This window comes from Rhinatrema bivittatum, chromosome 7 (genome assembly GCF_901001135.1).
Source record: "Rhinatrema bivittatum chromosome 7, aRhiBiv1.1, whole genome shotgun sequence".
Lineage (NCBI taxonomy): Eukaryota > Metazoa > Chordata > Amphibia > Gymnophiona > Rhinatrematidae > Rhinatrema > Rhinatrema bivittatum.
Genome location: NC_042621.1, coordinates 271,991,652 through 272,016,890, shown reverse-complemented (window position 1 = coordinate 272,016,890; position 25,239 = coordinate 271,991,652). Strand labels below are relative to the sequence as shown.

General features: G+C 45.7%; 1 protein-coding gene across 9 annotated transcripts in view; it reads left to right on the top strand.

The window, feature by feature from the left end:
* The window catches only part of SFXN3 (sideroflexin 3), a 105,719-nt gene extending 81,453 nt beyond the window's left edge, over window positions 1-24,266 (top strand). For 5 of the 9 annotated variants that reach the window (XM_029610247.1, XM_029610245.1, XM_029610244.1 and 2 more), the window contains 3 exons: window positions 56-105; window positions 387-434; window positions 13,875-18,769. In XM_029610247.1, coding sequence (XP_029466107.1) covers window positions 56-105; window positions 387-434; window positions 13,875-13,904 — 128 coding nt within the window. In that variant the 3' untranslated portion in view covers window positions 13,905-18,769. Of the gene's footprint in view, window positions 1-55; window positions 106-386; window positions 435-13,874; window positions 18,770-24,105 lie in introns of those variants that run through there. The other 4 variants (XM_029610241.1, XM_029610240.1, XR_003857909.1 and 1 more) reach the window with 3 other exon arrangements.
* Window positions 24,267-25,239: the final 973 nt, after the last annotated feature.

The following is a 25,239-nucleotide window of genomic DNA, read 5'->3' as shown; positions in this document are numbered from 1 at the left end:
TGCCCTCACATATCGCAGACATGTATCTAAATATGCCTTTCTCCTTGTGTGACAGCTGAGGCCCTGGTTGAACGCCCCTCTGCAAGTCGGCTTGGTGGGCCTGTGGTAAGTAGCTCTATGAATGAATGTTGGATCTGCCCTGGTCAGTTTTAGCTGCGCCTGTTAAATTTTGTGAAAGCGCCTGGGCATTGAAACAGCAGAAGGAAGCAAGCAATGAATTGCTGTTTTGCTCAGTAAACTAAAGCAATTTAAGGGTTGTAGACTTCTGTGTAATTTCTTAAAACCAACTTTGGAAAATAGAACATGAAAAGATTTTATAGATGTTTCAAAGTCAGGTTAACGCATAGTAATATGTGTGTTGTTTTTTTTTTTTTTGCTCACTTTAGCTTAGTGTTTGCGACCCCCCTTTGCTGTGCACTTTTTCCACAAAAAAGGTATGAATCTGTCTCTTTCACTTACTCGCTTTTAGAGTATAATGTGATTATGCAGCCCTGTACAAGAAAAACACAGCTAATTCAAATTTGGGATGAGAGAAAATGATTTTGGAACACAGATCTTCTGACCACAATAGCTAAGCGTGTTCCCTACCCCAAAGGGCTTACTTGCTAGGTGGGAGGAAAGACCAGCATACGTGGGACATGATGCTGGGGTATAACTGTCTGTGTAATTTCCAAGTTATGTGCGTATGTAGTAGCAAATAATTTGTAAGGGCATCAGCGGGGGAGGGAGTAACTGCACGCACATATTTTTGCTTTCATGCGCACATCTACACATGTAAGAAATAGGTCGGTCCTGGGGCATTCTGGGGCAGGGCCAAGAGTTGCACACGAATGTTGCTATTTCATAAGAGACTTATGCGAGTACATGTGGTAACTTATTCATGCAGTTTTACACCTGCTAATTATCTCATGCAATTGATCTCAGGAAAGGTCTATTCCCTGTATGAACCCAGATCAGTCCAAACTCCTGGGTTTTGCCTCCCTGCCAGCAGATGGAGACAGAGAAAATTTCACTAACACTATACATAACCCAGTGTGCCACCTGCAGTCCCTCAGTATTTCTCTGTCTCCAGCAGATGGTAGATGGTGCAAATCCTGCTTCCCTATGTGGTCGAGATGGACGAGCTGGGGGTTGGTGACCCTTTTGTACGCTCGCGCCTTTCTTCCGTGGATGTAAATCTGGTGGTCCAGATCCCTCCCATTCACGAGACTGCTGAGGCAGCTGCAGGCTCAGGGTGGCTGTTTTCTTTTAGTCGGTCCCTTTTTTTAAATTTGGCTGAGTTTCATTTTTTTCTGCTAGCAGGTCTGTGTTCCATTCTAGGGAGTAAGTAGTGTAAGTTTGGTAAAGTTTTGAAGGAAAAAAAGTCTGGATTTTTTCTGATCTGCCATGCGGCCTGCGCTCCTGGAACCTGAACCTCTGCCCCAAAGGAAAGTAATGGTTTCTATGTATCTTAATTTGGTTCTCAGAGAGTAAAAAAAAAAAAAAGAACAAGGAAATAGAGGAATCTTTGCAGCAGCGAGGTTCCAGAGGGGCAGCTACCTTAGTAGTTCAGGGAGCTCAGCGATGGGGATTTTCAGCAGCTTCTCTGCCTGCGGAGGAGGCCGGGTGTTGGCTCTGTGGCACTGAGGGACTGCTCCCCTGCTTGCCATTGAGGTGCTGGTGATGCCGTGGGTACGGGGAGGAACAGTGTGTGCGTGCAGCAAAAGCCTTCAGGGGTCTGTGCTAAGCATGGCCGCACCAGTAGAACAAGCCTCACAGACGACAGGGTCTAGCACTGAGGCTTTCCCCATCAGTGTGGAAACAGTGGCCATTTTCGTTTCCCTAGCAGCATCTGTGGGAGAGGCAGGGGAATCCCCTCTTCAACTATCACCAGCAGTTACCTGTCCCACAGAGGTGCAGAGAGGCACTTGTACTGAGGAGGAGTAGAGGTCTTCTGCTAGTTTTAATTTGCTTATGCACAAAGCATGTTTAGCGAGATGCTGGCTCTTGGCCCCAGTCTCCATGGATTCTTGGCCAGTCAAGAGGCCTGAGCTGTTGAGAAGCTCTTCAGGCCGATGATTTTCATTGGTGGATGTTAAATGGATCTGGGCCTAAAAGCTCTGAAGGTACAGGGAGGCATTACTTAGCTATGTGGAAGGCCACTGCAGCGGTTCTTTTCTCAAGTGCGTAGGCATGTGTGCGCATTCTCACCGCTTAGCGGTTGCATGTGCTGGGACCTGTGCGCTTAAGGCCACGGCCTAGATTTGAGCATGTATGTCTGTGACCTAGACTGGAGCACATATTTGCATGGGTTGGGTTCTTGTGCATGTATGACCATTGCCTGTACGAGTGCGTATTTGCTCATGTACTTTTGAGCATATGACCATGATCTAGTCTTGAGCGCTTATTTGCATGTGTCCTGGAGGGTTGTGTGAGTACACCCAGGTGGCATTGGTGTGCACATAAGAGGCTGCCTAGAGCCGAAGTTCAGGAGAGCTAGGCGCTAAGGCCGAACAGGTCTAAGCGCTTTGCTATCTATGAGGCTTGATGTCTGATAGCAATTCAGTTCTCACTCTTTGTTTGTGTCAGTCCTGTTTAGATGCTCAAAGCAATTTGACTACTACAGCTTTTTCCCATTGGGACATCCCCTCGGCCTATGTTGTTTATGGAGGGGGAGTGGAGTGGGATGCAAGGCAATGGTCAGTTCTCCCTTGTTCTCGAGGGCAGAAGCTTCCCTGAGAGAGGTTGGAGAGAGCAAGATTGGACCTATGGACTCTGGTATAGATTATCCTCCTCCTCCTGGATGAAATGTTTCCAGGGCCTGCAGACCTTTCTGCAGGGATGCCCAGTGAAGGTGAAACAACTTACTATATAGGGATCACGTGTTTGGGCCTTCCATTTGTCAGTCATGGTGGGCAAATGCCGCAGGGAGGCTGTCCCTGGTAATGTTCAAGGGGGTGTGGATCATGATACATTAGAGGATTCCGATGGGAAATTGGCTTTCTCACTTCTAGAAGAGGGAGAAATTGCATATGATTGAGAGCCGCTTTGGACTCTGTTCAGATTTTCTTTTTTTCATAGAGATGTCTTGCTGAGTTTGTTGGCTTAGACCCTGAATACGCTTAATGTAGCCGGTGGTCAATTTTAAGTTAAACATCCTGTTTCTTTCCCCCACTGTATCCAATTTAAGAGACACTGGATTTAAAGAAGGTAAATGCAGCTCTCAAGGTTCCTCGTTTCCACATGGAAACTCTGAGGTCCAACTTTGAGATCTGTCATAGCGTCAGTATACAAGGGAGAGTTCATGGCATCTTTCACCTTCATAGAGACATATCTGCACATAGCCATCAGGCTGGAGCACCAGAGATTCCTGAGGTTCATGGTCCTAAGGGAACATTTTCGGTTTCAAGCCCTTCCCTTCAGGTGGCAACGGCTCCATGTACCTTCACCAAGGTGAAGGTACAGGGCAGCCGCATTGCAAAAGGAGGGTGTGTTGGTGTATCTGTATATGGATGACTGTCTTATTCATGCAAAATCAAATGACCTCTGTTGACAATCAGTATAAAAGATACTGATGCACTTGAAGTCTCTAGGATGGGTGGTGAACTAGCAATGAGCCATTTAGTCCTCTTACAAACTCCGGAGTATCTGGGAGCTCAGTTCAACATACTAGAGGAGAGAGTGTTTCTCATGGAGAGAGATTGCTGAAATTGCAGAATCAGATTAGGCTTCTGCTAGAGCTTTCAGTGCCCAGGGTCTGGGACTATTTACAGGTCTGGGTTCTATAGCATCGACATTGGAATTAATGCATTGGGCGTTCACACATATGTGGCCTCTGCAGGAGGCTCTTCTCCTGCTGGAATCCATTATTGGAAGAGTTTCATCTTCCTCATCAGTTAGAGGGGGAAACCCAGGATAGTCTTTTGTGGTGCTTACTCACACCAATCTTGAGCGTGGTGTGGAATTGGAGATTCTGAATTGGATAATAGTCACCATTGATACAAGCCTCTCTGGTGGAGGGCGGTGTGGCAGGATGTTGGCGCAGGGCCAGCAGTCGAAACAGGAGGCCTCATGGCCTAACAATCAGTTAGAGACTAGAGCAATGCATTTCATGATACTTGCCTGTCTGCCAAGGTTACGCGGACTTCAGTACGGATCCTGTCGGACAATGCGACGACTGTGGACTACATCAACTGTCAAGGCACAACCAAGAATCAGGCAGCGACTCAAGAGGCCTGGGAGTTGATTCTCTGGGCAGAACAGCACTTGGAGCGGCTGGCAGTGTCTCACATCATCGGAGTGATCTACGTTAAGGCGGATATTATCAGTCGGAGAAAGTTAGACCCTGGTAATGGGTGCTGTCGAAGGCAGCGATGTGTCTCAGTCATGGAAGAGGGAGGTATCCCAACCAAAGAGAATACCAAGGCATTGTGGTTTTACAGCCGCTGAACAGAACATAGTACAAAGGAATCTGCACTCTGGTGCTGCCTTGGACTTGAGGGATTCTTCTTTGTCTTCCCTCCCATGGCCTCTGGTGGACAAGGGATTATATGGATAGAGAAACATCCAGGCAACGTGATCCTGGTAGCTCCAAAATGACCACATTGACCATGCTTTCCAGATCTGATCAACATGGCCATAGATGGGCTCCTGAGATTCGAACATTGGTCGACTGTTTTCTACCAGGCCCAATATTTTTTGGTGTCAGGTGGCTCACTTCTGTCTCACGGCTTCACCTCTGAGAGGAGACAACTGAGATGGAGAGGATATTCCAAAGAGGTTATTTCCACCTTCTACATCCTTGACATATGTGCGAATTTGGAGGATCTTTGAGTCCTGATCTGCTGTTGACAGAGTGCAGCTTCAGTCTGTTCAGGCTTTGGTATCACATATTTTGGCTTTTCTACAGAAAGGTTGTTCAAGGGACTGGCCTTTAACTCTCTGAGTGTTCAGGTAGTGACACTGGGTTGTCTCCAGGGTAAGGTGCAAGAGTATCTTCTGTGCGCACATCCAGATGTTCTATAGTTCCTTCAGGGAGCTAAGAACTTATTTATTTATTTATTATTTTTATATACCGACATTCATCTCAATTGAGATATCACACCGGTTTACATTCAGGTACTGTAGGTATTTCTCTATCCCCAGAGGGCTTACAATCTAAGTTTTTGTACTTGAGGTAATGTAGGGTAAAGTGACTTGCCCAATGTCACAAGGAGCAACAGCAGGACTTGAACCTTGGTCTCCTGGTTCATAGTCCACTGCTCTAACCACTAGGCTATTCCTCCTCCCTTGTGTCCTCAGATGCGCAATATTTGTCCGTCTTGGAATCTGAATCTAGTCCTTAGAGGATTGTGTGAGGCTCTGTTTGAACTGCTAAAGAGAGCTACGGTTAAATACTTGACTCTTAAAGTGGTTTTCTTGGTTGCCATTTGTTCAGCCAGGAGAATTTCGGAGCTCCAAGCGCTGTTGTGTTGACGTTCCTTCCTACAGATGTCTGATTCGGGGGTATCTTTATGCGTGGTGCCTTCTTTTCTGCCTGAGGTAGACTCGGCGTTCCATCTTAGACAGTAGAGCTTCCAGCTTTTATGGATTTGGATTACTCTATGCCTCTTGCAGGAAGCTTAGGCTTTTAGATTGGAGATATGCATTATGGAGATATCTAAAGGTCACTTATGATTTCCATAGATCGCATCTCCTCTTTGGTACTGTGTACTGTGGAGTGGTCCAGAGAAGGGAAATATGTTGTCTAAGGCTATAATTGTGCAGTGGCTGAAGGAAGCTATTGTGTCAACTTACATTTCTAAAGGGTGCCCGCTGCTGGGGGTTTAGGGATGCACTTGGCACTGAGTCACAGCAGGTATCTCCACATGAAATTTGCTGGGTGGCTACTAGGAAGTCATTGCCCACTTGGATGTCTGGGCTTTGGCTTCCATGTGCTTTAGTGAGAGTGTTCTACAAGCGGAACTTTCCACATCCCACCAAAGTTAAGGGGCGCTTAGATACCTCCCAGGAGTCTGGACTGATCTGGATACGTAAAGGGAAAGGAAAATTGGTTCTTGCCTGCTAATTTTCATTCCTGTAGTACCACAGATCAGTCCAGAGTCATGCTCATTTACTGGGGGGGGGGGGGGGGGGGGAAGTCCACCGCTTGTACTGTTGCTTTGTATATAGTGTGGAGTTGTTGGAGGTTTTCAATGCTGATCACTTGTGTTAAATTTGGGAAATGAGTTTTCCGTTGTCTTTTTGGGCAACTTCACCTTCTTCCTGCTCGTTGGAGGGGAGCAAATTTGCTTAGAAGCTTGCTTAGAAATTTATAGCTGTTGCTATCTTCTTGGCTTGGGTACAGGTCAATATTGAGGGACTGCAGGTGGCACACTGGGTTATGCACAGTGTCAGTGAAACTTTCTCTGTCTCCATCTGCTGGCAGGAAGGCAAAACCTAGATGCCTGGACTGATCTGTAGTACTACAGGAACGAAAATTAGCAAGTAAGAACTAGTTTTCCTTTTGTCAATTATTGGTTGAGTAGAAGGGCTCAGTAAACTGTGGGGGGTTGAGGCTGAAGTGTTAGGAGGGTCTTGACGACCTGGAGAAAGACTGGTTGAACTGGTGGAGGAATCAGGAAAACTGTTTAATTATGCGTGCAAGTTTTAAAATATACCAAGTTATCTGCATAACTCGGGGTTGTACATGAGCAAGTCAATTTTCAAAAGTATATGCATAAATGTACTTGTGCCTGTTTACACCTGCTCTAAAGCAGACAGAAATATGAGCACATGTGCTGCACATGTTTCCATGCACACCTGTTAGTCTATAAAACAGATTTAGGCACGTAAGTCAGCTTTGAAAATTCGGGCTGAAGTCCACATCCCTATGCAGGCTGTTTTACAATCCCTCTCTAAAAATACGCACAGAAGGTTCTTTGAACGCTTTAGGAGATGTAAATTGTGCAGGTAGATTTTGTGGGATAATTTTCATAGCAGACTTATGCATTTAAGTCTGCTCTAAAAGAAAATTAAATTTATTTGCCAACCTGTTAATGCACAATGTTCCAAAATTACCCTCAAACTGCACATGCCTGCAGAATATATAAATGCACATGTTTTACATATGTCTGTCTGCACGTGCATGCCCATACCTTTACATGTACACAAACCTGTCCTTGGGGTCCCATCCGCTGCTTGGGATTTTAGGATGGTAATACTGACTGTTCATGAGAGTTATGTGCACAGTTAGGCTCAGCATATGCAAATAGATCTCATGCATCATTCTTATGGATGTCCTGAACACCGAACTCCAGACCTCAAGGGCAGCAAACGGGTCTGATTTTCAGGATATCCATAATGGATGTGAATAAGATTTGTTTACGTACATTTGGTCAAAGAGTCTGATTAATTTGTACATTCTAATAATCCTAAATTAGACTGGTTTATGGCACTTGGGGTCCTGGAGATGCACACTTATGCCTTAAGTGCTCGTACTCGTATGTGGAGTGGATGCTTTGCAGTTCACACTAAAGGCCACATGCTCAGTCTGGTAATCTATGTTTGAGGGAGGAATGAGTTAGTAGAAACTAAACTGCAATGGGGATGCACTACATCGATCTATATTTCTATCAGATAATGGGATACCAGGAACACTGCAAGGCACTTACAGCCACCAATTCTTTATTAAATTATTTTCCCATCTTGTTGCATGCGTTATTTTTTGATTTGTATAAATTGTATGTTGGGTGCCTGCTTTTATTCTATAGCTTTTTTCACCTGTGCATGTCTGCCTTTTCCTTCCATAGAAACAGAAAGGTAGATGTTTGAGCTAGCCAATGTGAGGGAATGTTTTCTGAATAATTTTATGCGGTCAAAGAGTTATCCAAACAAAATTTAGCTGGGGTGGAAGGGGTGGAGAGAATTTTCAAATCTGTTTTGTCTAGGTATCTCCAAAAGTTACCAGGACAAAGCCTTTGAATCTGCCTCAGGAAGTCTTGTGTAAAGGCATTTTCCGAAGATACCCAGATCAATCTAGACAAGTGGGTTTATGCATCCCTAAGAGCAGATGGAGGCAGAGAACAAAACCTGCTGGCATTCTGCGGGGGAGGGGAGTTTTTTCCCGCGGTACCTGATCGCACTGGCGTGCCGCAGCTTATCTTTGCTTCGGGCAGCTGTTGCCATTTTTAGCCGCCCATTTTGCTGACTGCCTCTGCTCCAACCGCGAGATTCACAGGGCTTCCTCGGCGGGGATTCCTCTTGTGGCCGGCCGCGATTTCCTGCTGTTTGGAGTCCCTTTTGCGCACGTGTGCTTCCCACCATTGCTGACCTTCCCGTGCACCATTAGGGGGCATGCAACGACGCTGCCTAGGTGTGACCACGTGGTGCAGCCTTTCCTGGAGCAGGAAATGTTTCTGCATTGTGGTCGGGGATGTCAGAGAAGCTGCGGGTAGAGCCCTGTAGGGTCTGTGGTACCTGGTCTGCCCACCTCAGTTCCCTTTCCCTGTGCACTGGCTGTGCTTCAGGGGGAGAGGGACTCTCTGCTAAGAGTCCTAAGACCCAGAGGCCTTCTCGGTCCGCGGGCTCCGCGGTGGGGGCCAAGATGTGGATCCCAGGCCTGGCTGCTCCCGAGGGGGATCGCAGTTGGGGTTACGACCGCCGGTGAGTCTGGTGACTCCTCTGTCTCTCTCTCTCCTGCAGCGCAGTTTAGTGAGGATGGCGTTGAGGAGGGGGGTGGTCTCTGAGGCCAATAGCCCTGAGGGAGTTGCTGAGGGCCGGGGGGGGGGGTTTCCAGAATTTGTTTTGTTGATGCATGAGGCCTTTCTGGCATGGAAGGCAGCTAAGCGGAGGCCAAGGGAGAGGCTTTACGGACCCTCCAAGAGACCTCGGGCGTCCGTAGGGGCGTCCTCGGTGCAACCAGAACAGTATCGTGGGTTGCAGGCCGTGGGTACAGATCAGACCCCGATAGATCTAGAGGACTCTGATGACCCAGAAGACGAGGGGCATCCTCTCCAGCTGCGGATCTGGAAGGGGACCCGGATGCAGACCAGAATCCAGGCTTGGATGGGAGCAAGGATGAACCAGACCTCGTGGACGCTGCTGGAGCAGATGGGGATGACCACCGGGTACTGTATTTGTTTAAGAAGAAAGAGCTCCGGCCGCTTATTCCTCAGGTGTTGGAGGAATTGGGTGTTAAGCTGACTCAGGAGTCTGACAACGAGGGCATTAACCCGGTTCTTGAGTGTCTGAGGGTTCCTCTCAGTGCCTTTCCTATTCCGATGAAGATCCAAGAGCTTATTAATCGGGAGTGGGATTCCCCAAAAGTGGGCTTGAAAGTTGGGAGGGCCTTAGCTAAAATGTATCCCTTGTTGGAAGAGCACTTGGATCGCCTTAAAACACTTAAGGTCGATGCAGCAGTATCCGCAGTGACCAAGAAGACTTCAATTCTGGTGGCTGGGGCAGCTGCCCTCAAGGATATCCAGGATTGTAAGCTGGGGGTTTGATTGAAGCGCATGTTTGAAGTGTCAGTGTTGAGTCTCCAGGTGGTGGTGTGCACTAGTATGATGCAGCATGCTTGTTTATGCTGGATCCAGAAGCCACAGGAGCAAGCATCCCTGGGTGTGTTGTGCCCCACACAAGTGGCCCATCTGGAGGCGGGGGTGGCCTATGTGGCAGATGCCTTATATGATTTGGTGTGCACCTCTGCTAGAAGTATGGTCTCTGTGGTGGCGGCCCGGTGACTCTTATGGCTGCGCAATTGGTCAGTGGACATGTGGTCTAAGACTCAGTTGTGTTACCTTCCCTTTAAGGGAAAGCTTCTCTTTGGGGAGGACCTGGACCAGCTCATGAAGTCCCTGTGAGAAATCAAGAGCAGTCAGCTGCTGGAAGATAAGAAGGGGGTCAAGAAGCACTTTCCTGCTTGGCCTCGCTTATGAGAATCGAGGAGGTTTCAGGCCAGTAGAGGCTCCTCTTCCGTGGGGCAAAAGCAATCATCGAATCATCAACGTTCCTTTCGGGGGGGCTGGCTGGTCCTCCATAGGCGACTCTAGGCAGGGAACCGGAGCCAGTAAATCATCCCAATGAGGCCACGGATGCCCACTCCTCGTTTGGCAGTGGAAGGGGGCAGATTGTTCCATTTTTTCGAGGAGTGGATCAAGATTACCTCAGACCGGTGGGTTCTGCAAGTGGTAAGGAATGGTTACGCCTTCGAATTTTCTCGTTTGCTCAGCGATGCCTTCCTGGAGTCACATTGTTCTTCTAGAAGCAAACAAGACGCAGTGGAAGGAACCCTGTGCAGGTTGATAAGCTTAGAAGCCATCCTTCTGGTTCCTCTGGATGAGGAGGGGCAGGGAAGGAATTCCATCTACTTTGTGGTGCCGAAGAAGGAGGGCACCTTCCATTTTATCTAGAGCTGCAGAAGGTGAATTTGAGTTTACAGGTGCCATGATTCCGGATGGAGACTCTGCGTACGGTGATTGTGGCCGTCCGCAAGGGAGAGTTCCTGGCGTCCTTGGACCTCCCAGAGGCTTATCTGCATATCCCTATCCACAAGGAATACCAGACGTTTCTGCGATTCAATGTGCTGGTTCAGCATTTTCAGTTTCAGGCCCTTCCCTTCGGTCTGGCCATGGCTCCTCGAACCTTCATGAAAGTGATGGTGGTGGTAACGGCGGCCTTGAGACGGGAAGGGGTATTGGTTCACCCATACCTGGATGATTGGTTCATCCGGGCAAAGACGATGATCAATGTAGCGAAAAGCTATCTGGTTCCCACTCAATCTCTAGAATATCTGGGAACGTGCTTCAATACCCGGCAGGGCAAGGTGTTTCTGACAGCGGAAAAAGTGGAGAAATTGCAGGCGCAAGTTTCCCGTTTGCTGCATCTTCCAGTCCCGAAGGTCTGGGATTACCTGCAGGTTCTGGGGTCCATGGAATTGACATTGAACCAGGTTCCAAGGGTGTTTGCCCACATGTGACCGCTACAGAGGGCATTGTTGTTTCACTGGAATCCAATGTTGGAAGCGTATTATGTCCCCCTCACTCTGATGTAGGATGCCAAGGCCAACCTGGTGTGGTGGCTGTCTCGGCCCAATTTGGACAAGGGAGTGCCTCTCAAAGTTCTGGATTGGGTGGTGTTGACCACAGATGCCAGCCTCAAAGGCTGGGGAGCAGTGTGCATGGGATGTTCAGCCCAAGGTCTCTGGTCGATGGTGGAGAAGACTTGGACTATCAGTCGCTTGGAAACGAGAGCGGTGCACAGGGCTTTGGAGGTGTTCTGCCCCTGGTTCAGGGTCGAATGGTATGAGTGATGTCAGACAATGCAATGATGGTAGCATACATCAACCACCAAGGAGGAAAAAGGAGTCACGTTGTGGCTCGGGAAGCTCAGCTGTTGTTTGCATGGGCATAGCATCACCTTGAAGGGATTGCAGCTTCCCATGTCGCAGGAGTAGACAACGTGCCGGCAGATTTCTTAAGTCGACCACAACTATGTCCCGAGGAGTAGGAACTGTCCCCAGAAGCCTGGACCACATTTGTGCCAGATGAGGGGTTCCTCAGCTGAATCTCATGGCAACAGTGGCCAACTCGAAGATGATACGATTCTTCAGTTGCAGATGAGAATTTGTTTCGATGGGCCTAAATGCTCTGGTATGTCCTTGGCCGATGGGGATTCTCCTTTGTGTTTCCTCCGTGGCCACTTATTAGACGAGCGCTGTGTCGCATAAAGGCACATCCAGGCCCGGTGGTTCTGGTCGCGCCGGAGTGGCCGCGTCATCTTGGTGTGTCTGGCGGAGGACAATCCTCTCCAGTTGGCTCATCTGCAGGGGTTGCTGAGGCAGGGTCCCATAATTTCGGATTGGGAGGATTGCTTCTGTCTCGCGGCTTGGCTTTTGAGAGGCGGTGACTGTTAGAGATGTGATTAGGCCGAATCATTTGGTTTGGCCTTTGTTATTGGCCCGCCGCGGGAAATTTCGTTTTCTTGCAGTTTGGGCCGATTTTTTTCGGCAACCCCGAAAAACAAATTTTTCCGAAATTTTGGGAAAATCCGCTTCGTTTTTTGGGGTGGCCAAATCAGGATGAATTCACATCCCTAGTGACTGTGCATGAAGAGCCGGTTATTTCTATCCTTCTTTGGGCTAGACAATCCTCTAGTTCCATGGCTTATGTCAGAGTGTGGATGGTCTTCGAGTCCTGGTGTGATCAGCAGAGGGTAGATCCTCACTGGCTTCTGTTCCGCAGATTTTATCTTTCCTCCAACATGGTCTGTCCAAAGGCCTGGATTATAGTTCACTCTGAGTCCAGGTTTCGGCTCTGAGTGGCCTCAGGGGCAAGGTGCGGGGCAGACCGTTGGCATCTCATCCCGATGTCGTTCGTTTCCTGCAGGTAGTGAAGCATTTAAAGCCGCTGGTTCGCAAGATCTGCCCAGACTGGAATCTTAACTTGGTCTTGAAGGCGCTCTTTGAGCCTCCTTTTGAGCCTTTGGGTTGAGCCTCCTTGAAGGATCTTACGCTGAAGACTGAATTTCTGGTTGCAATTTGCTTGGCCAAACAAATTTCGTAGCTTCAAGCTATTTCATGTTGCAACTCTTTCTTAAGTATTTCTATGACAAGGTGTCTTTTAGTACGGTGCGTTCCTTTTTGCCAAAGGTGGTTTCTGTTTTCCTTGTGAATCAAACAGTGGAGTTGCCGGGGTTCCTGAATGGTCTAGGGCAGTGGTCCCCAAACCTGTCCTGGAGGGCAACCAGCCAGTCGGGTTTTTGGGATATCCTCAATGAATATGCATGAGAGAAAATTTACATGTTATGGAGGCAGTGCATGCAAATTTTCTCTCATGCATATTCATTGAGGATATCCCAAAAACCCGACTGGCTGGTGGCCCTCCAGGACAGGTTTGGGGACCCCTGGTCTAGGGACTCAGCAATGAGGAGAGATCTTCACCTCTTGGATGTTCGACATGCGCTTTTGCAGTACCTGAAGGTTGCCAATCTTTCAGACGGTCGGACCATCTTTTTGTTTTGTTTGGTGGAACCAGGAAAGGGGAGAAAGTGTCGAAGGCTTCTTTGGCTCAATGGTTGAAAGAGGCTATTTTTTCAGCCTATATTGCTAAGGGTCGTGCGGTCCCGAGTGGCCTTAAAGTGTGTTCTAATAGAGCGCAGGTGGAGTGTCAGTTGGTGTCTCCTCAGGAGATATGTAGGGCCGTAGTGTGGGCCTCACTTCATACTTTCACCAAGCATTATCGTTTGAATGTTTGGGCACCGGAGGAGGCGACCTTTAGTGAAAGTGTGTTGAGAGTGGGTCTTTTGGGTTCCCGCCCGGTGTAGGGATGCTTTGGTACATCCCACTGCTCTGGACTGATCTGGGTATGTTCAGAAAAGGAAAATTGGTTCTTACCTGCTAATATTACAGATCAGTCCAGAGACTTCCCCCAGTATTGTTGCCGAAAGAGTGATTTTCCTGGGGCTCATATGCGCAATTTTGCATTATCCTTGCCAGTTACAACTGTGAAGTTGATTTCCTTATGTGGTTGCCAGGGCCTTGCGGGTCTTGGTTTTATTTGGTGGATCTCCAGTTCAGGGGATTCGAACCCTGGGTGTTTATAGTTCGCCCACAAGAGGGGAATTGTATTTAATCTTGGCTTGGGTACAGGTCAATACTGAGGGACTGCAGATGGCACGTTCGGTTATGTAGCAGTGCCGCAAGGTTTTGTTCTCTGCCTCCATCTACTGGTAGGGATGCATAAACCCACTGGTCTGGACTGATCTGTGGTATTACAGGAACGAAAATTAGCAGGTAAGAGCCAATTTTCCTTTAAGATGGTTCAAATATTTCTTAGCTTATTTGAATTTCCAAAGATATTATACAGAATAAATAAGGATCCTTATTGGTTTTCTCAATGTGTTTGTATTTTTTTCAGCTCGATGCGAGTAAGTCGCCTGGAGCCTGAGGTTCAAGCCTTGGTCCGTGAAAAAGCCCCAGACATTGAGCTGGTCTACTTTAACAAAGGACTTTAAGTATGGAAGAGGCTTGGGACCTGGGGTCAGGGATTTGAGGAGCAGGTTTACTATGTCCTAGGATACCTCTTGGAAATATTGCATTTTGCTCTTTCTGTAGGTGTTGTGTAGTAGGTCTTGAGTTTCTGGCAACTTGCCATGTGGGTGACTTGTTGGTGCTATGTCCAGCCTTTTCTGATCCAACAGAAACATTCCAGGTCACAGAAGCAGCCTTCAAGGATGAGGTTTTATGGATCTCCTTTCCCTCTAGGAAGCAAACGGGAGGATCCCATGAAGGTTTTGCTTCTGAAGTGCTTTCCCATCCTGCCATCTTTGTTTCAGCAAAACATCTGGGGGTAGATACTCAAACGTTACTTAGCTGGATACATAGGGACTTATCCGGATAAGTGGCTGCTGCTGAATATCTGGCTATGTTCAGTGACCACCAATTAGCCGGATAAGTATTTATCTGGCTAAGTAGATAGCTGGATATCTTGGGGGTGGGCAATGGGCGGATCGAGGTGGGGTAACTTATCCGGTTATCTTAACCGGATAAGTACCTATATTCAGCCTTATCCAGTTAAGTTAACTGAATAAGTTAGACCTCCTCAATAGCAGGTCTAAAGTTATCCGGATATGACTTATCCGGTTATATTCAGCAGCATGGCCGTGCTGCTGTGTATCCCTTCTATGTTATGCAGATAAGTATCCTGATAACTTAGAGAACCGAATACCTATGAATATTGGGCCCCTGATGAATAATGCTGTAGATTTTCTTAGCATTTGTGGAAAAACTCAAACCTCGTCAGGGGAAAGAGTGTGAGAAAAAAAGTACACTTTTGCAGGGGTATCAGACCCTTGGGTCGCAATGCCTTTTCTACTGGCTCATGGACCTTCTCCCTTCCCTCAGGTCCCCTGGAAGCCTATGGGCTTTTTCTCTTTCCCCCAAGATCTCACAGAGCAGGCCAGTCCGGATCTCGACTGTGGCAGTGGCAGAAGAAGGCTGTGAAAGAGCAAAGGCTGGGGACTAAGCTAATGCACACCCCTATGCCCGCCAGGAGGACCAGGCCTGGGAGTGTGCGTCACCTCCGCTTACAATCCATGCCTCTTCACCACTGCCTGCTTCATAGGAGGTCTGCAGAGGGGGGGGGGGGGGGGAAGTGAAAGAGGATCCAGAAAGGGGATGGAGGAAAAAAGTATGTGAAGGGTAGTTAGGAGAGAGAGGGGGATACGGGGTAAAGTGAAGACAGAAGGTGGAGGTCTTGGGAGTGGGGGAAGTAGGCATAGAGAAGCATATGGCCTACTAAGTGCAATGTTTTCACTCAGATTTAGATTTTAGATTTAATTATTTGCCTTTCCAAATAGGAGCTGAAGGCAAGTTAGTCAGGTACAGTAGGGAGGGATTACAATCTAATGGGGTAACTTTCAAAAGGATTTATATGCTTAAAATTGGAGCTTATGCATGTAAGTGCGCTTTACCCTTGTAAGTGGGCTTTTAAAAATTGCTACAATATATGCCATTGCATAGTCAATGGGTTATATCCGTGTTAAGAGCGTAATTAGCCTTTTGAAAATTGCTACGATAGTATGTTATATTTACACAGATAACGCCTTTGAAAATTACCTCCTAAGTTTGCATTTAAGGTAGTGGAGGGTTAAGTGACTTGCCAAAGGTCACAAGGACCATCAGTGGGAGAAATGGGATTTGAACCCTCTCTTCTTGGTTTCCAGCCCACTGCTCTGCTAGGCTATTAATCTTCTTAAATGGTTCCTGTGTCCAGGTAATTTTGACACTCCTGCTCATGTAAGATCTCTATTGCAAAAGTTAAGAAAAAAAGCCCACCACATCTCAGGAGATTTCTATTGTGAAAAATATTATGTGGGATTTTTTTTTATGTCACAACACACTACACAGTTTTATCATACAAAGAAAGAGATCCACAAAGGTGGTGGTCCCATTCCTGGGAAAAAAATGCTTAGCACATCTGGCCTAGGATAGCGAACCCGAACACATTCCATAAGAGCATCTTGTCATGTGATACTTCTGTTGGTGGGAAAAGTTTGCTTATCCATGCAATTTCTGCTGCGAGAAACGACAGGGAAACCTTTTCAGCCAAGCAGGCTGAGAATAGTTTTTTTGTTTTGTTTTTTTCCATTGATCCAAAATCCAGTCCCATACCCTGTCCGATTTCTGTGGTGAAATTCTGTGAGAAAACCTTACAATGCCCTGGGAAGCCTCCCGTTGTTACAGGCCGTTTTACCTGCAGGCTTCACATTGTTTTCAAAGCTGAAAAAAAGTTCCCTTTGAACACTGAACCCAGTGAAAAAGTTCCCAGACGGACTCACCCCTACTCTTGGCGTGGGTGCTTTTTCCAGCCACGTTTCCGTGCGTACAAAGTAGAAAGCATGTGAGTAACTGCCAGCTCCGCCCCCAGACCGCCTCTCCTGGTGTGCACACAGTCCATGCATGCGTGTAAATTGCTGCGCGTTATTGCACTGGGAATTTTCAAAGGAGGCCATTTTTTTGAGGGTGATGCGGTAAATGGTTTTGAAATTCGCCCTCTGTGTGGGGGTGAAATGTCAAAGCGATTAACACACAGAAAATTGGGTTTTATCTGTGCGGGTACCATGCATCTGTGCGGTTTCATGCATGTAAATGGCTTATTAGGAAATGTGCAGGACTTTGCGCATGGAATTCAAGTCCTTGCATGCTTTTATGTGCGCAAAACAGAGACATTTTTGTGGGGTGCAAAGTTCAGTTTTACCCACACAACATTTCGTTGTGAAGAGCAGGAGTGTAAATGTACTCTCACAAGTTACGCCCCACTGATAGCCACTGTAACTTTGTAGGAGTGAGTTTTTGTGTCCGCACTGAGACAAAGCATGCGGGGACTTTCACTTTGAAAATTAGTGGTAAGCCTGCGCGTAAGAAATGCTTTTTGTCCTCTGATGACCTGTTGTTTGAAATGGAAGCAACTAAGAGACCCTCCCTCCTTTTTTTTTTTTAAGGAGTCAGTCCCATCAGAATGCCATTTCTTGGGTGGAATAGAAAGTTAAAAAAAAAGAAAACACCTCTTGTTTTATGAAATCTCCCTGGGGGAATCCCAATAGCATATTATTCCAAATCAGTGTTGCGGGAACACAACCTGGTACAAATCTTAGCGACAGTAAATAGTTTTTCCCTAGCCACAGAATGGGAAACGGTCCTGATTGGCTAAGACCCATTGCTGGAATTAAGATAGAAATATGAAAATGCAAAACATGAGATAAATGGGCAATATTCAAAAGCCATGAACCTGGGTAAAAAGGCGGCCTGGACACGGGCCACCTGAATCCACAACACATGTACTTTTAGCTGCACTGGGGGAGGCATTCCCAGGAGTGTGTTTAGGTTGGGGGAAAAAAAACAAAGTACCCACAGAAAAAGCAGGTGCACATCACCCATTACAGTTTTCAGAAGGAAACGTCCCTGTGTACTGTCCTCTTTTTTTTAAAGACTGTGGGTCAGAAGTAGCCGTGGGCTTTGAAGCAGTGCATGCAGTTTGGAACTTGCCTTCTTTGGCGCCTGAACCGTTTTCTTAAAGCGAAGCTCGAACTGGGGGCAGGGAGGGGTTTGTCTCGCTGAACTCTGAGCCACTTCTGAAGGGGTTTTCCAAAAACACTGCAAACCCCCGTCTGTCTGTGCAGTATATATATTTATAAGAAGAACTAGAAGTGTTTGGAGGTGGGGGCTGACCACATGAGTAAAATGTATTTCAGACACGGTTGAAATGTTCTTCGGCACTACTTGCATTTATTCGGTTTGCAAGGCCCAGCCATGTTTCAGCCGCCTCGGAGCATTCCCTTGTCATTGACAGTTTCCTCATAAGCTGAAAAGGCCATGTAGGATGTCCGGATGCTGGCCCAGCCGTCGTCTGAAGGAGTCAGGGAGGGTTGTGTTGCTCCTAGCTGGCCCCCCTCCACCACTTTAACTTCAGGGCCTCGTACCTGCGAGAGGTAAGAGCCTTCAAGCATGCAGACCCAGGAGGAGTGTGTGTAGGCATGGCGAAAAAGTGGGTGTTGGTGGGAACTAGAGGGAGAACTTGTACATTTTACCCAAGATGGTGAATCACAGGAGGAAGACAAAATGGCTGTCCAGAACAAGGCGAAATCTGACAGGTGGTCGCACTCTCTGTGACTGGCAGATGGGAGGTACCCTTATCAGTGGGGACAGTACAAATGAGCAGACTGGAGGGGCTAGATGGCCAGCATTTATTTGACATCCCTAAGTACTCCTTTTACCCCTTGATCATCTGATAGTCCCAATGACTCCTTTGCAGGCTTTCTACCTCAGATGTTCCTGAAAAAGTTTTTATTATGAGTTTTTGCTTCCACGGCAAGCTTCTTTTCAAATTTTCTCTTTGCCTTCCTTATCAATGCTTTGCATCTGACTTGCCAGTGCTTATACTGTTTCCTTCATTCGCATCCCTGGTCCATTTCTTGAAAGATGTTCTTTTAAATAATATAGCCTCTTTCACCTCACCTTTCAACTATGCCAGTAGTTGTTTAGCCTTCTTTCCACCTTTTCTAATGTGTGGAATACATTTGTTTTGGGCTTCTAAGATGGTATTTTTAAACAACATCCATTCCTGAGCTAAACTCTTAGGGGCAGATAAGCTACGCGTGGGTGTAGACAAAGCTACGCGTGGGTGTAGATTTGTGCGCGCAACCCGGCGAGCATAAATCTATGCCCAATTTTATACATGCGCGTGCAGCTGCGTACATGTTATAAAATCCTGGGTCAGCACACGCAAGGGGGTGCACACTTGTGCATCTTGTGCGCGCCGAGCCACGCAGCCTTCCTCCATTCTCTCCGAGGCCGCTCCTCCGGCCTTGAAGGGAACTTTCCTTCCACCCCCCCACCTTCCCCTACCTAATCTGCCCCCCAGCCCTACCTAATCCCCCCCTTACCTTTAACTTAGAAGTTGCACCTGCCTCCGGCAGGCGTAGGTTGCGCGTGCTGGCCAATGGCTGGCCCGCAATCTCGAGCACAGCGGCAAATGGCCGCTGTGCCTGGATGCTCCTGCCCCGCCCCCAGACCGCCTCGCCCATGCCCCGCCCCCTTTTTCAAGACCTGGGACATTCGCGCGTCCCGGGGCTTGCGCGCATCGCCGGGCCTATGCAAAATAGGGTCGGCGCACGCAGGAGGGGTTTAAAGGGTTACGTGCATAACCCTTTTAAAATCCGCCCCTTAATCTTTGAAGTTGCTCCTTTTATTTTTTTTCCTAACATTTTCCTCATTTTATCATAGTCACCTTTTTTGAAAGTTAAATGCTGTGGTAGTAATTTCTTTTTTGCCTTTCCTCCAATTATTAAGTCAAATTTGATAATGTTGTTGTGATCATTATTGCCAAATGGCTCCAACACTGTTACCTCCCGCATCAAATCCTGTGTTCCATTAAGGACTAGGCCTAAAATAGCTCCTCCCTTTGTTGGCTCTGATACTAGCTGCTCCATGAAGCAGTCATTTATTTCATCTAGGAACTTTACCTCTCTAGCATCTCCTGATGTAGCAATTACCCAGTCAATACTGGGGTAATTGACATCACCCATTATTACTGTGTGGCTGGTGTTGTTAACTTCCCTCATTTCTTTTAGCATTTCATTGTCTGCTAGTTCATTCTGGCCAGGAGAATGGTAATACAACCCCATTACTATTCTATCCCTTTTTCACCTGGAATTTCTACCCATAAAGATTCAATATTGTATTTTGTTTCCTGCAGAACTTTTATCCTGTTTGACTTAGTGCTTTCTTTAACACATAGTGCCACCCTTTCACCAGTTTGATCCATCTTATCATTTTGATATAATTTGTGTCCTGGTATCACAGTGACCCATTGGTCATCCTCCTACTACCAGGTCTCTGAGATGCCAATTATATCTACCTCTTCATCCAGTGCTATAAACTCTAACTCTTCCATCTTATTTTTTAGACTTCTAGCATTTGTATACAGGCATTTCAAATTGTTTCTCATTTGTATTAACAACCCGCTCATCAGTTGACAGATAATTTGGAATCTTTCTGCACTTTACTTAAAGGCACCTGGTCCCCTTTGGCATTTATTGCAACCTCTCTACTGGGGTGCCCAATTTTCCATGATCCCTTAGTATCCTTCAAAGATACATCATTCCGAGCCATACGCTTCTGAGTGACTATCAGCTTTCCCCCACCAACTAGTTTAAAAGCTGCACTATCTCCTTTTTAAAGGTTAGTGCCAGCAGCCTAGTTCCACTCTGGTTAAGTTGAAGCCCAGTTCCTAACAAATCTAAAACCCTCTGCCTTACACCAATGTCTCATCCACGCATTGAGACTTTGGAGCTCTGCCTTCCTCTGGAGTCCTGCATGTGGAATGGAGAGCATTTCTGAAAATGCTACCCTGGAGGTTCTGGATTTCAGCTTTCTACCTAAAACCCTAAATTTTGCTTCCAAAACCTCCTTCCTGCACTTTCCTATGTCATTGGTACCCACATGTAGCAAGACAGCTGGCATATCCCCAGCACTATCTAAAATCCTGTCTGTGATATGTGAGGGCCACCACCTTTGCACCAGGCAGGCAAGTTACCAAGTGATCCTCACGTCCACCAGCCACCCAGCTATCAACCTTTCAAATAATTGAATCACCAACTATAGCAACCGTCTTAACCCTTCCCTCCTGGGCACGTGCCCTTGGAGACCTATCCTCGGTGTGAAAGGATTCTACATCAACTTTAGGGTGGGTTCTAGCCATAACGAGTGGGAGCAATTTTCAGGCAGTTGATTTATGCGTATAAATTGCTATTTACTCACACGAATGTCTTTAAAAATTGTCCTATTTTAAAAGAATGATCCATAGAGGAAGACAAAGATCATTTGGGGGCCTAAGGAAAATATAAATGTAGTCACAGGATGTACTTGATCAAGGATGTCCCTTCAGGCATCAGAAGAGGACTGGCACTGCCATGATCTGCAGCTCACCCTCCCCGGTGGCACCAATAAGTAGATATCCAGCCATGTTTATATGTTAGAACATAGGAAAGCTGTTGTATTTGTCATGACATCATTGCTTTGGCCCATATTAGCTGTTTATTTATGAGGCTTATGGCAATGGCTCGCAAACAGAGAACAAAATATTTAGGCTAATTTTGCACATTCTCAGGAGGAAAATAGAACAGACAAATAGACGGGCTAGAAATGTACAGTTCGTTAAGATATTTATGAAAAATTAAGACAATCATTAGTCTGCAGTTAGTGCACAGAATCAAAGCATAAAGGAAATATATGCTGCTATGAAACCAACATTTTTATAAAAAATAAACCAACCCACTCTACACATGTTCTTATCAAATATGTACTTAAATTGTGTATTGAAAAATAAGGCAAAGCAAAAAGACAGTTGAAGCATAATATTTGGAAAAGAATAGAACAATGTTTTCCTTTCTCTTTTTAGGAGCAAATGGTTCTGAGTTGTTTGAAATGTCAATTTTTAGATTAAATAAACTGTTCTTTAGATTACAGTAGTTCAATGAATGAATAAATCTTGCATTCTTTTCCCTGTTTTGATATCATCTATTGTTACAAATTCAGCAGTGCATGTCAGCTTTAAATTATGTGCATAATTTGTTCAACTTGTCAGAAATAAAATCACTTTTTATTTGTAGGTGGTGCAGTCTGTGCAACTGCTTAAGGTTTCAAGGGCTTCAGATACAACTTTGTTAGCCATATTGGTTTTGGAGAAATCTGAATCCTTTGCAGGTTGTGATACTGTTTATTGGCCAAACATGAAATTCAGACAAAGATGTGTGCATGAAATGTCGAGATCACATAGTTCTCACATCCAGATGTGATGGCCACTAGAGAGGTTCTAATAAAAGCATGCATATAAGTAAAGAACACATTGAGTTAAAAAATTCCAAATTATCCTTGGCAACTTCTAAGAAAATTGTATATAGAAATAAAAAATAAAGTACCTTCCTTCACATATCTGTATGCTGATGCCCAAAGTCTAAAAAGTAAGATGGGAGAGTTAGAATATATAGCACTGAATGAAGAGGTAGACTTAATTGGTATCTCCAAAGCCAGGGGCAAGGCGGATAACCAATAGAACAATACTATACCAGGCTCTAAATTATATTGCAATGAGAGGATGAATCAGTTTGGTGGTAGGGTGGCACTTTATGTTAAGGATGGCATAAAGTCCAACAGGATAAAGATCATGCAGGAGGCTAAGGGGTACAATTTAAAAGGAGTGCCGGCGTGCGCATGTTATAAAATCCATTGCGGCATGCACATGTGGGAGCGGCATGCGCAAGGGGGGGCAATTATTAAATTACGCATGGTGACGCAATCGGGCCTTCCTCACTTCCCTCCCAGTACTGTGTGCAATTCTGGTTGCTGCATTTCAAAAAAGATAGAGCTGAATTGGAAAAGGTACAGAGAAGGGCGATCAAAATGTTAAACAGGATGGAATGGCTCCCCTTTGAGGAAAGGCTAAAGAGGTTAGGGCTGTTCAGTTTGGAGAAGAGAAAGCTAAGGAAGGGATATAAGAGGTCTATAAAATCATGAGTGGACTAGAATGGATAAATGTGAATCGGTTATTTACTCTTTCAATAATACAAAATCTAGGGGAAACTCCCTGAAGTTACAAGTAGCTCACTTAAAATAAATTGGAGAAAATTCTTTTTCCACTCAATGTACAATTAAGCTCTGGAATTCATTACTGGAGGATGTGGTAAAGGTAGCTAGCATAGCTAGGTTTAAAAAAAGGTTTGGACAAGTTGTTGGAGAAATCCATAAACTGTTAACATCCCGGGTGTTAGCAGCATGGGATATATCTATTGTACAATGCACTGAGGGTGAGACTAACACTTTTAGGCCTGGGGAATAACATACTAGGGATGTGCATTCATCTTGGACACCCAAAATCCGAAGGAATTTTTCCTGAAATTTCGGGAAAAATTCATTTTGAGTTTAGTGTGCGCTAACGAAAAATTATTAGTGCGCACTAACCCGAAATTCGGGTCTCCCTGAATTTTAAAGGCCCGAACCGCGGGAAATACGAGATTTCCCGTGGTGGGCCGAAAACGAAGCCCGAACCAATAGGTTCAAGCTTTGCACATCCCTATAAGATACAACTTCTTCACCTCTTTCCTTAGGTGATTTATGCCTAATGGAAGGGTGACTTGGGATGATCTAATTAGCTAATATCGTCATATAGTCTTTTTGTGGCACACACTCTATATAGGTGATATTCACTGAATCAACACACTTGAAATAAACCTCAGAATTGTATGTGTCATTTAAAAATGCTACATTCAAATAAATTCCTGTTTGGTTTTGTTTGCCTCTGCATATCTTACTCTAAACATATAATCATCTAATAAATGTTTTCCTTTCCTTTCTATTGCTTCTCTATATCCTTTTCAAATTTAAGATTTTCTGTTTTCTCGCCATGATTTTCTCTGATATATATAGAAATATTTAAACTGACAAGGATGACTTGAACTGTCTGTTGATAAGACCTGGAGCCATCCATACAATAATGCACGTTGACCCTCTATCAGATTTTCTACAGTAATGAAAGGTGCTTTCTGTTCTGGTTGCACCTGGTTATTTCCTTTGCTATATCTCTCGAAATGATATCCCAGAACAAGTCCAAAACATGTCTATTACTTATCCATCACAGTAAACGTGTAGTGCAGAAGGCCTTCAACATTATAGATAATTGAGCCTTTTGAATTACATTTCCTATGGTGCTTGGCTCGGGAGAAAAGTTTGCTGGCTAAGGAAAGATGCCTTCCTGTATGCTGTTAAGGAACCATGCTGTGAGGCTAACTATGCCTCTCTAGCCTTAGACCCAAAAGTCTACCCTAGCCTTGCAACTGTTTGTCTCAAGAACTACAGCTCAGTCTTGCCTGGAAAAAAATAACGTATAGCTTGGCCCAGATAAGAAAATGCAGCCGTTGCTGCACCTTTCCGTGTCCAGGCTATGAGCCCCATCCCAGCCAGGAAGAAATTATCCTGTTGCAAAGTAAATAAGATTTCTATCGCAGTTCTTGCTCAATCAAGTTGTTCTTTCCAGTCTTCAAAGTAAGAGGTCCGTTAACCTTCATTTGTTATTTATTCCCATTCTCTACCAGTCACCGTATGAACATTCTTCATTGCTCGGCTGTACTATAACACCACTCATCAAGACGTTCTGAAGCTGGACATGGTTTCTGTTGCCAAAAACTGCGTGCTGTGCATAGAAAGATGGACTCTGACAACAGATAAATAAAAAAAAGTATAAGGCCAAACTACTCCCCCCCCCCCCCCCCCCCCCCCTTAGACCCCAGATGATCGCTGTTGATTACTGGTTTTTCCCTTCACAGCTTCACAATTGGGTACCTTGGCACTCTCAGATAACTTTATATACAGTGAACTTTACATTAGTGTACTTTGATTAGTAGAGCAAATTAATTTCTTTTTGGAAAAGCAATAATTAAAGTACAACTTATTTTGCTTTGTAGCCATGCTAATCCGTTTTTCAGATCTAGATTATCTGCTAATATGAACTGTTTGGTAACCCCTGTTGAATGTAGGATCTACCTGCTACAGTGCATTTGGTTAATGATGTGGAAGGGGGAGTTGGTTCTGAGCCATGTGATGTTGTGAAGCATTTTCTTCCAATGTTAAAAGTAAAATACCCAGTAGAGGGCACTCTTAAATCAGAAAATGTATGTGGCGTGCCAAGTGCAAAATTTCTCTCGTTGCGTTTCTCGTATGTGTCTGTTTTTAATGTTCTCTTTCTCTTCATCCATTTTTCATTCCTTTCTTTTGCCAAGCTATTCTACCCTTCTCCACCAGCTTAAGCTCTAGCTCTGCTTTCCCCTCTGTATAGACAAATGTTGCCTTCTCTCTTTCATTGCTTCTCTATTTTCTTTGGCTTGTTTTCTATGCCACTGGCTTTCATCTCCTGCCTTGTGAGTAGTGCCATCAGGGTTGTGGTATCGCAAACAGCTTCCGTGTAGCTTCTCTGAATCCTTACATTCCTTTCCTTTCCTGGAGGTAAGTAAGGTAGATAAAACCCAATATCTTTACCCCAGCTCCAGAAGGAGTATAAAGGAGGCTCAAGGGCAGTGCAGTAGCAGCATTGTCGGCCTTTGAAAAGGGGTCGAGGTATCCGTAGCAATGATTAACAAATATGCTCCCTATAGGAAATGGAGAGGGCCTGAGTGGCTCTGCAGCAGCTTGCACCATAGCTTGGCCGAGAGACTATTGAGCCATTGATGTCA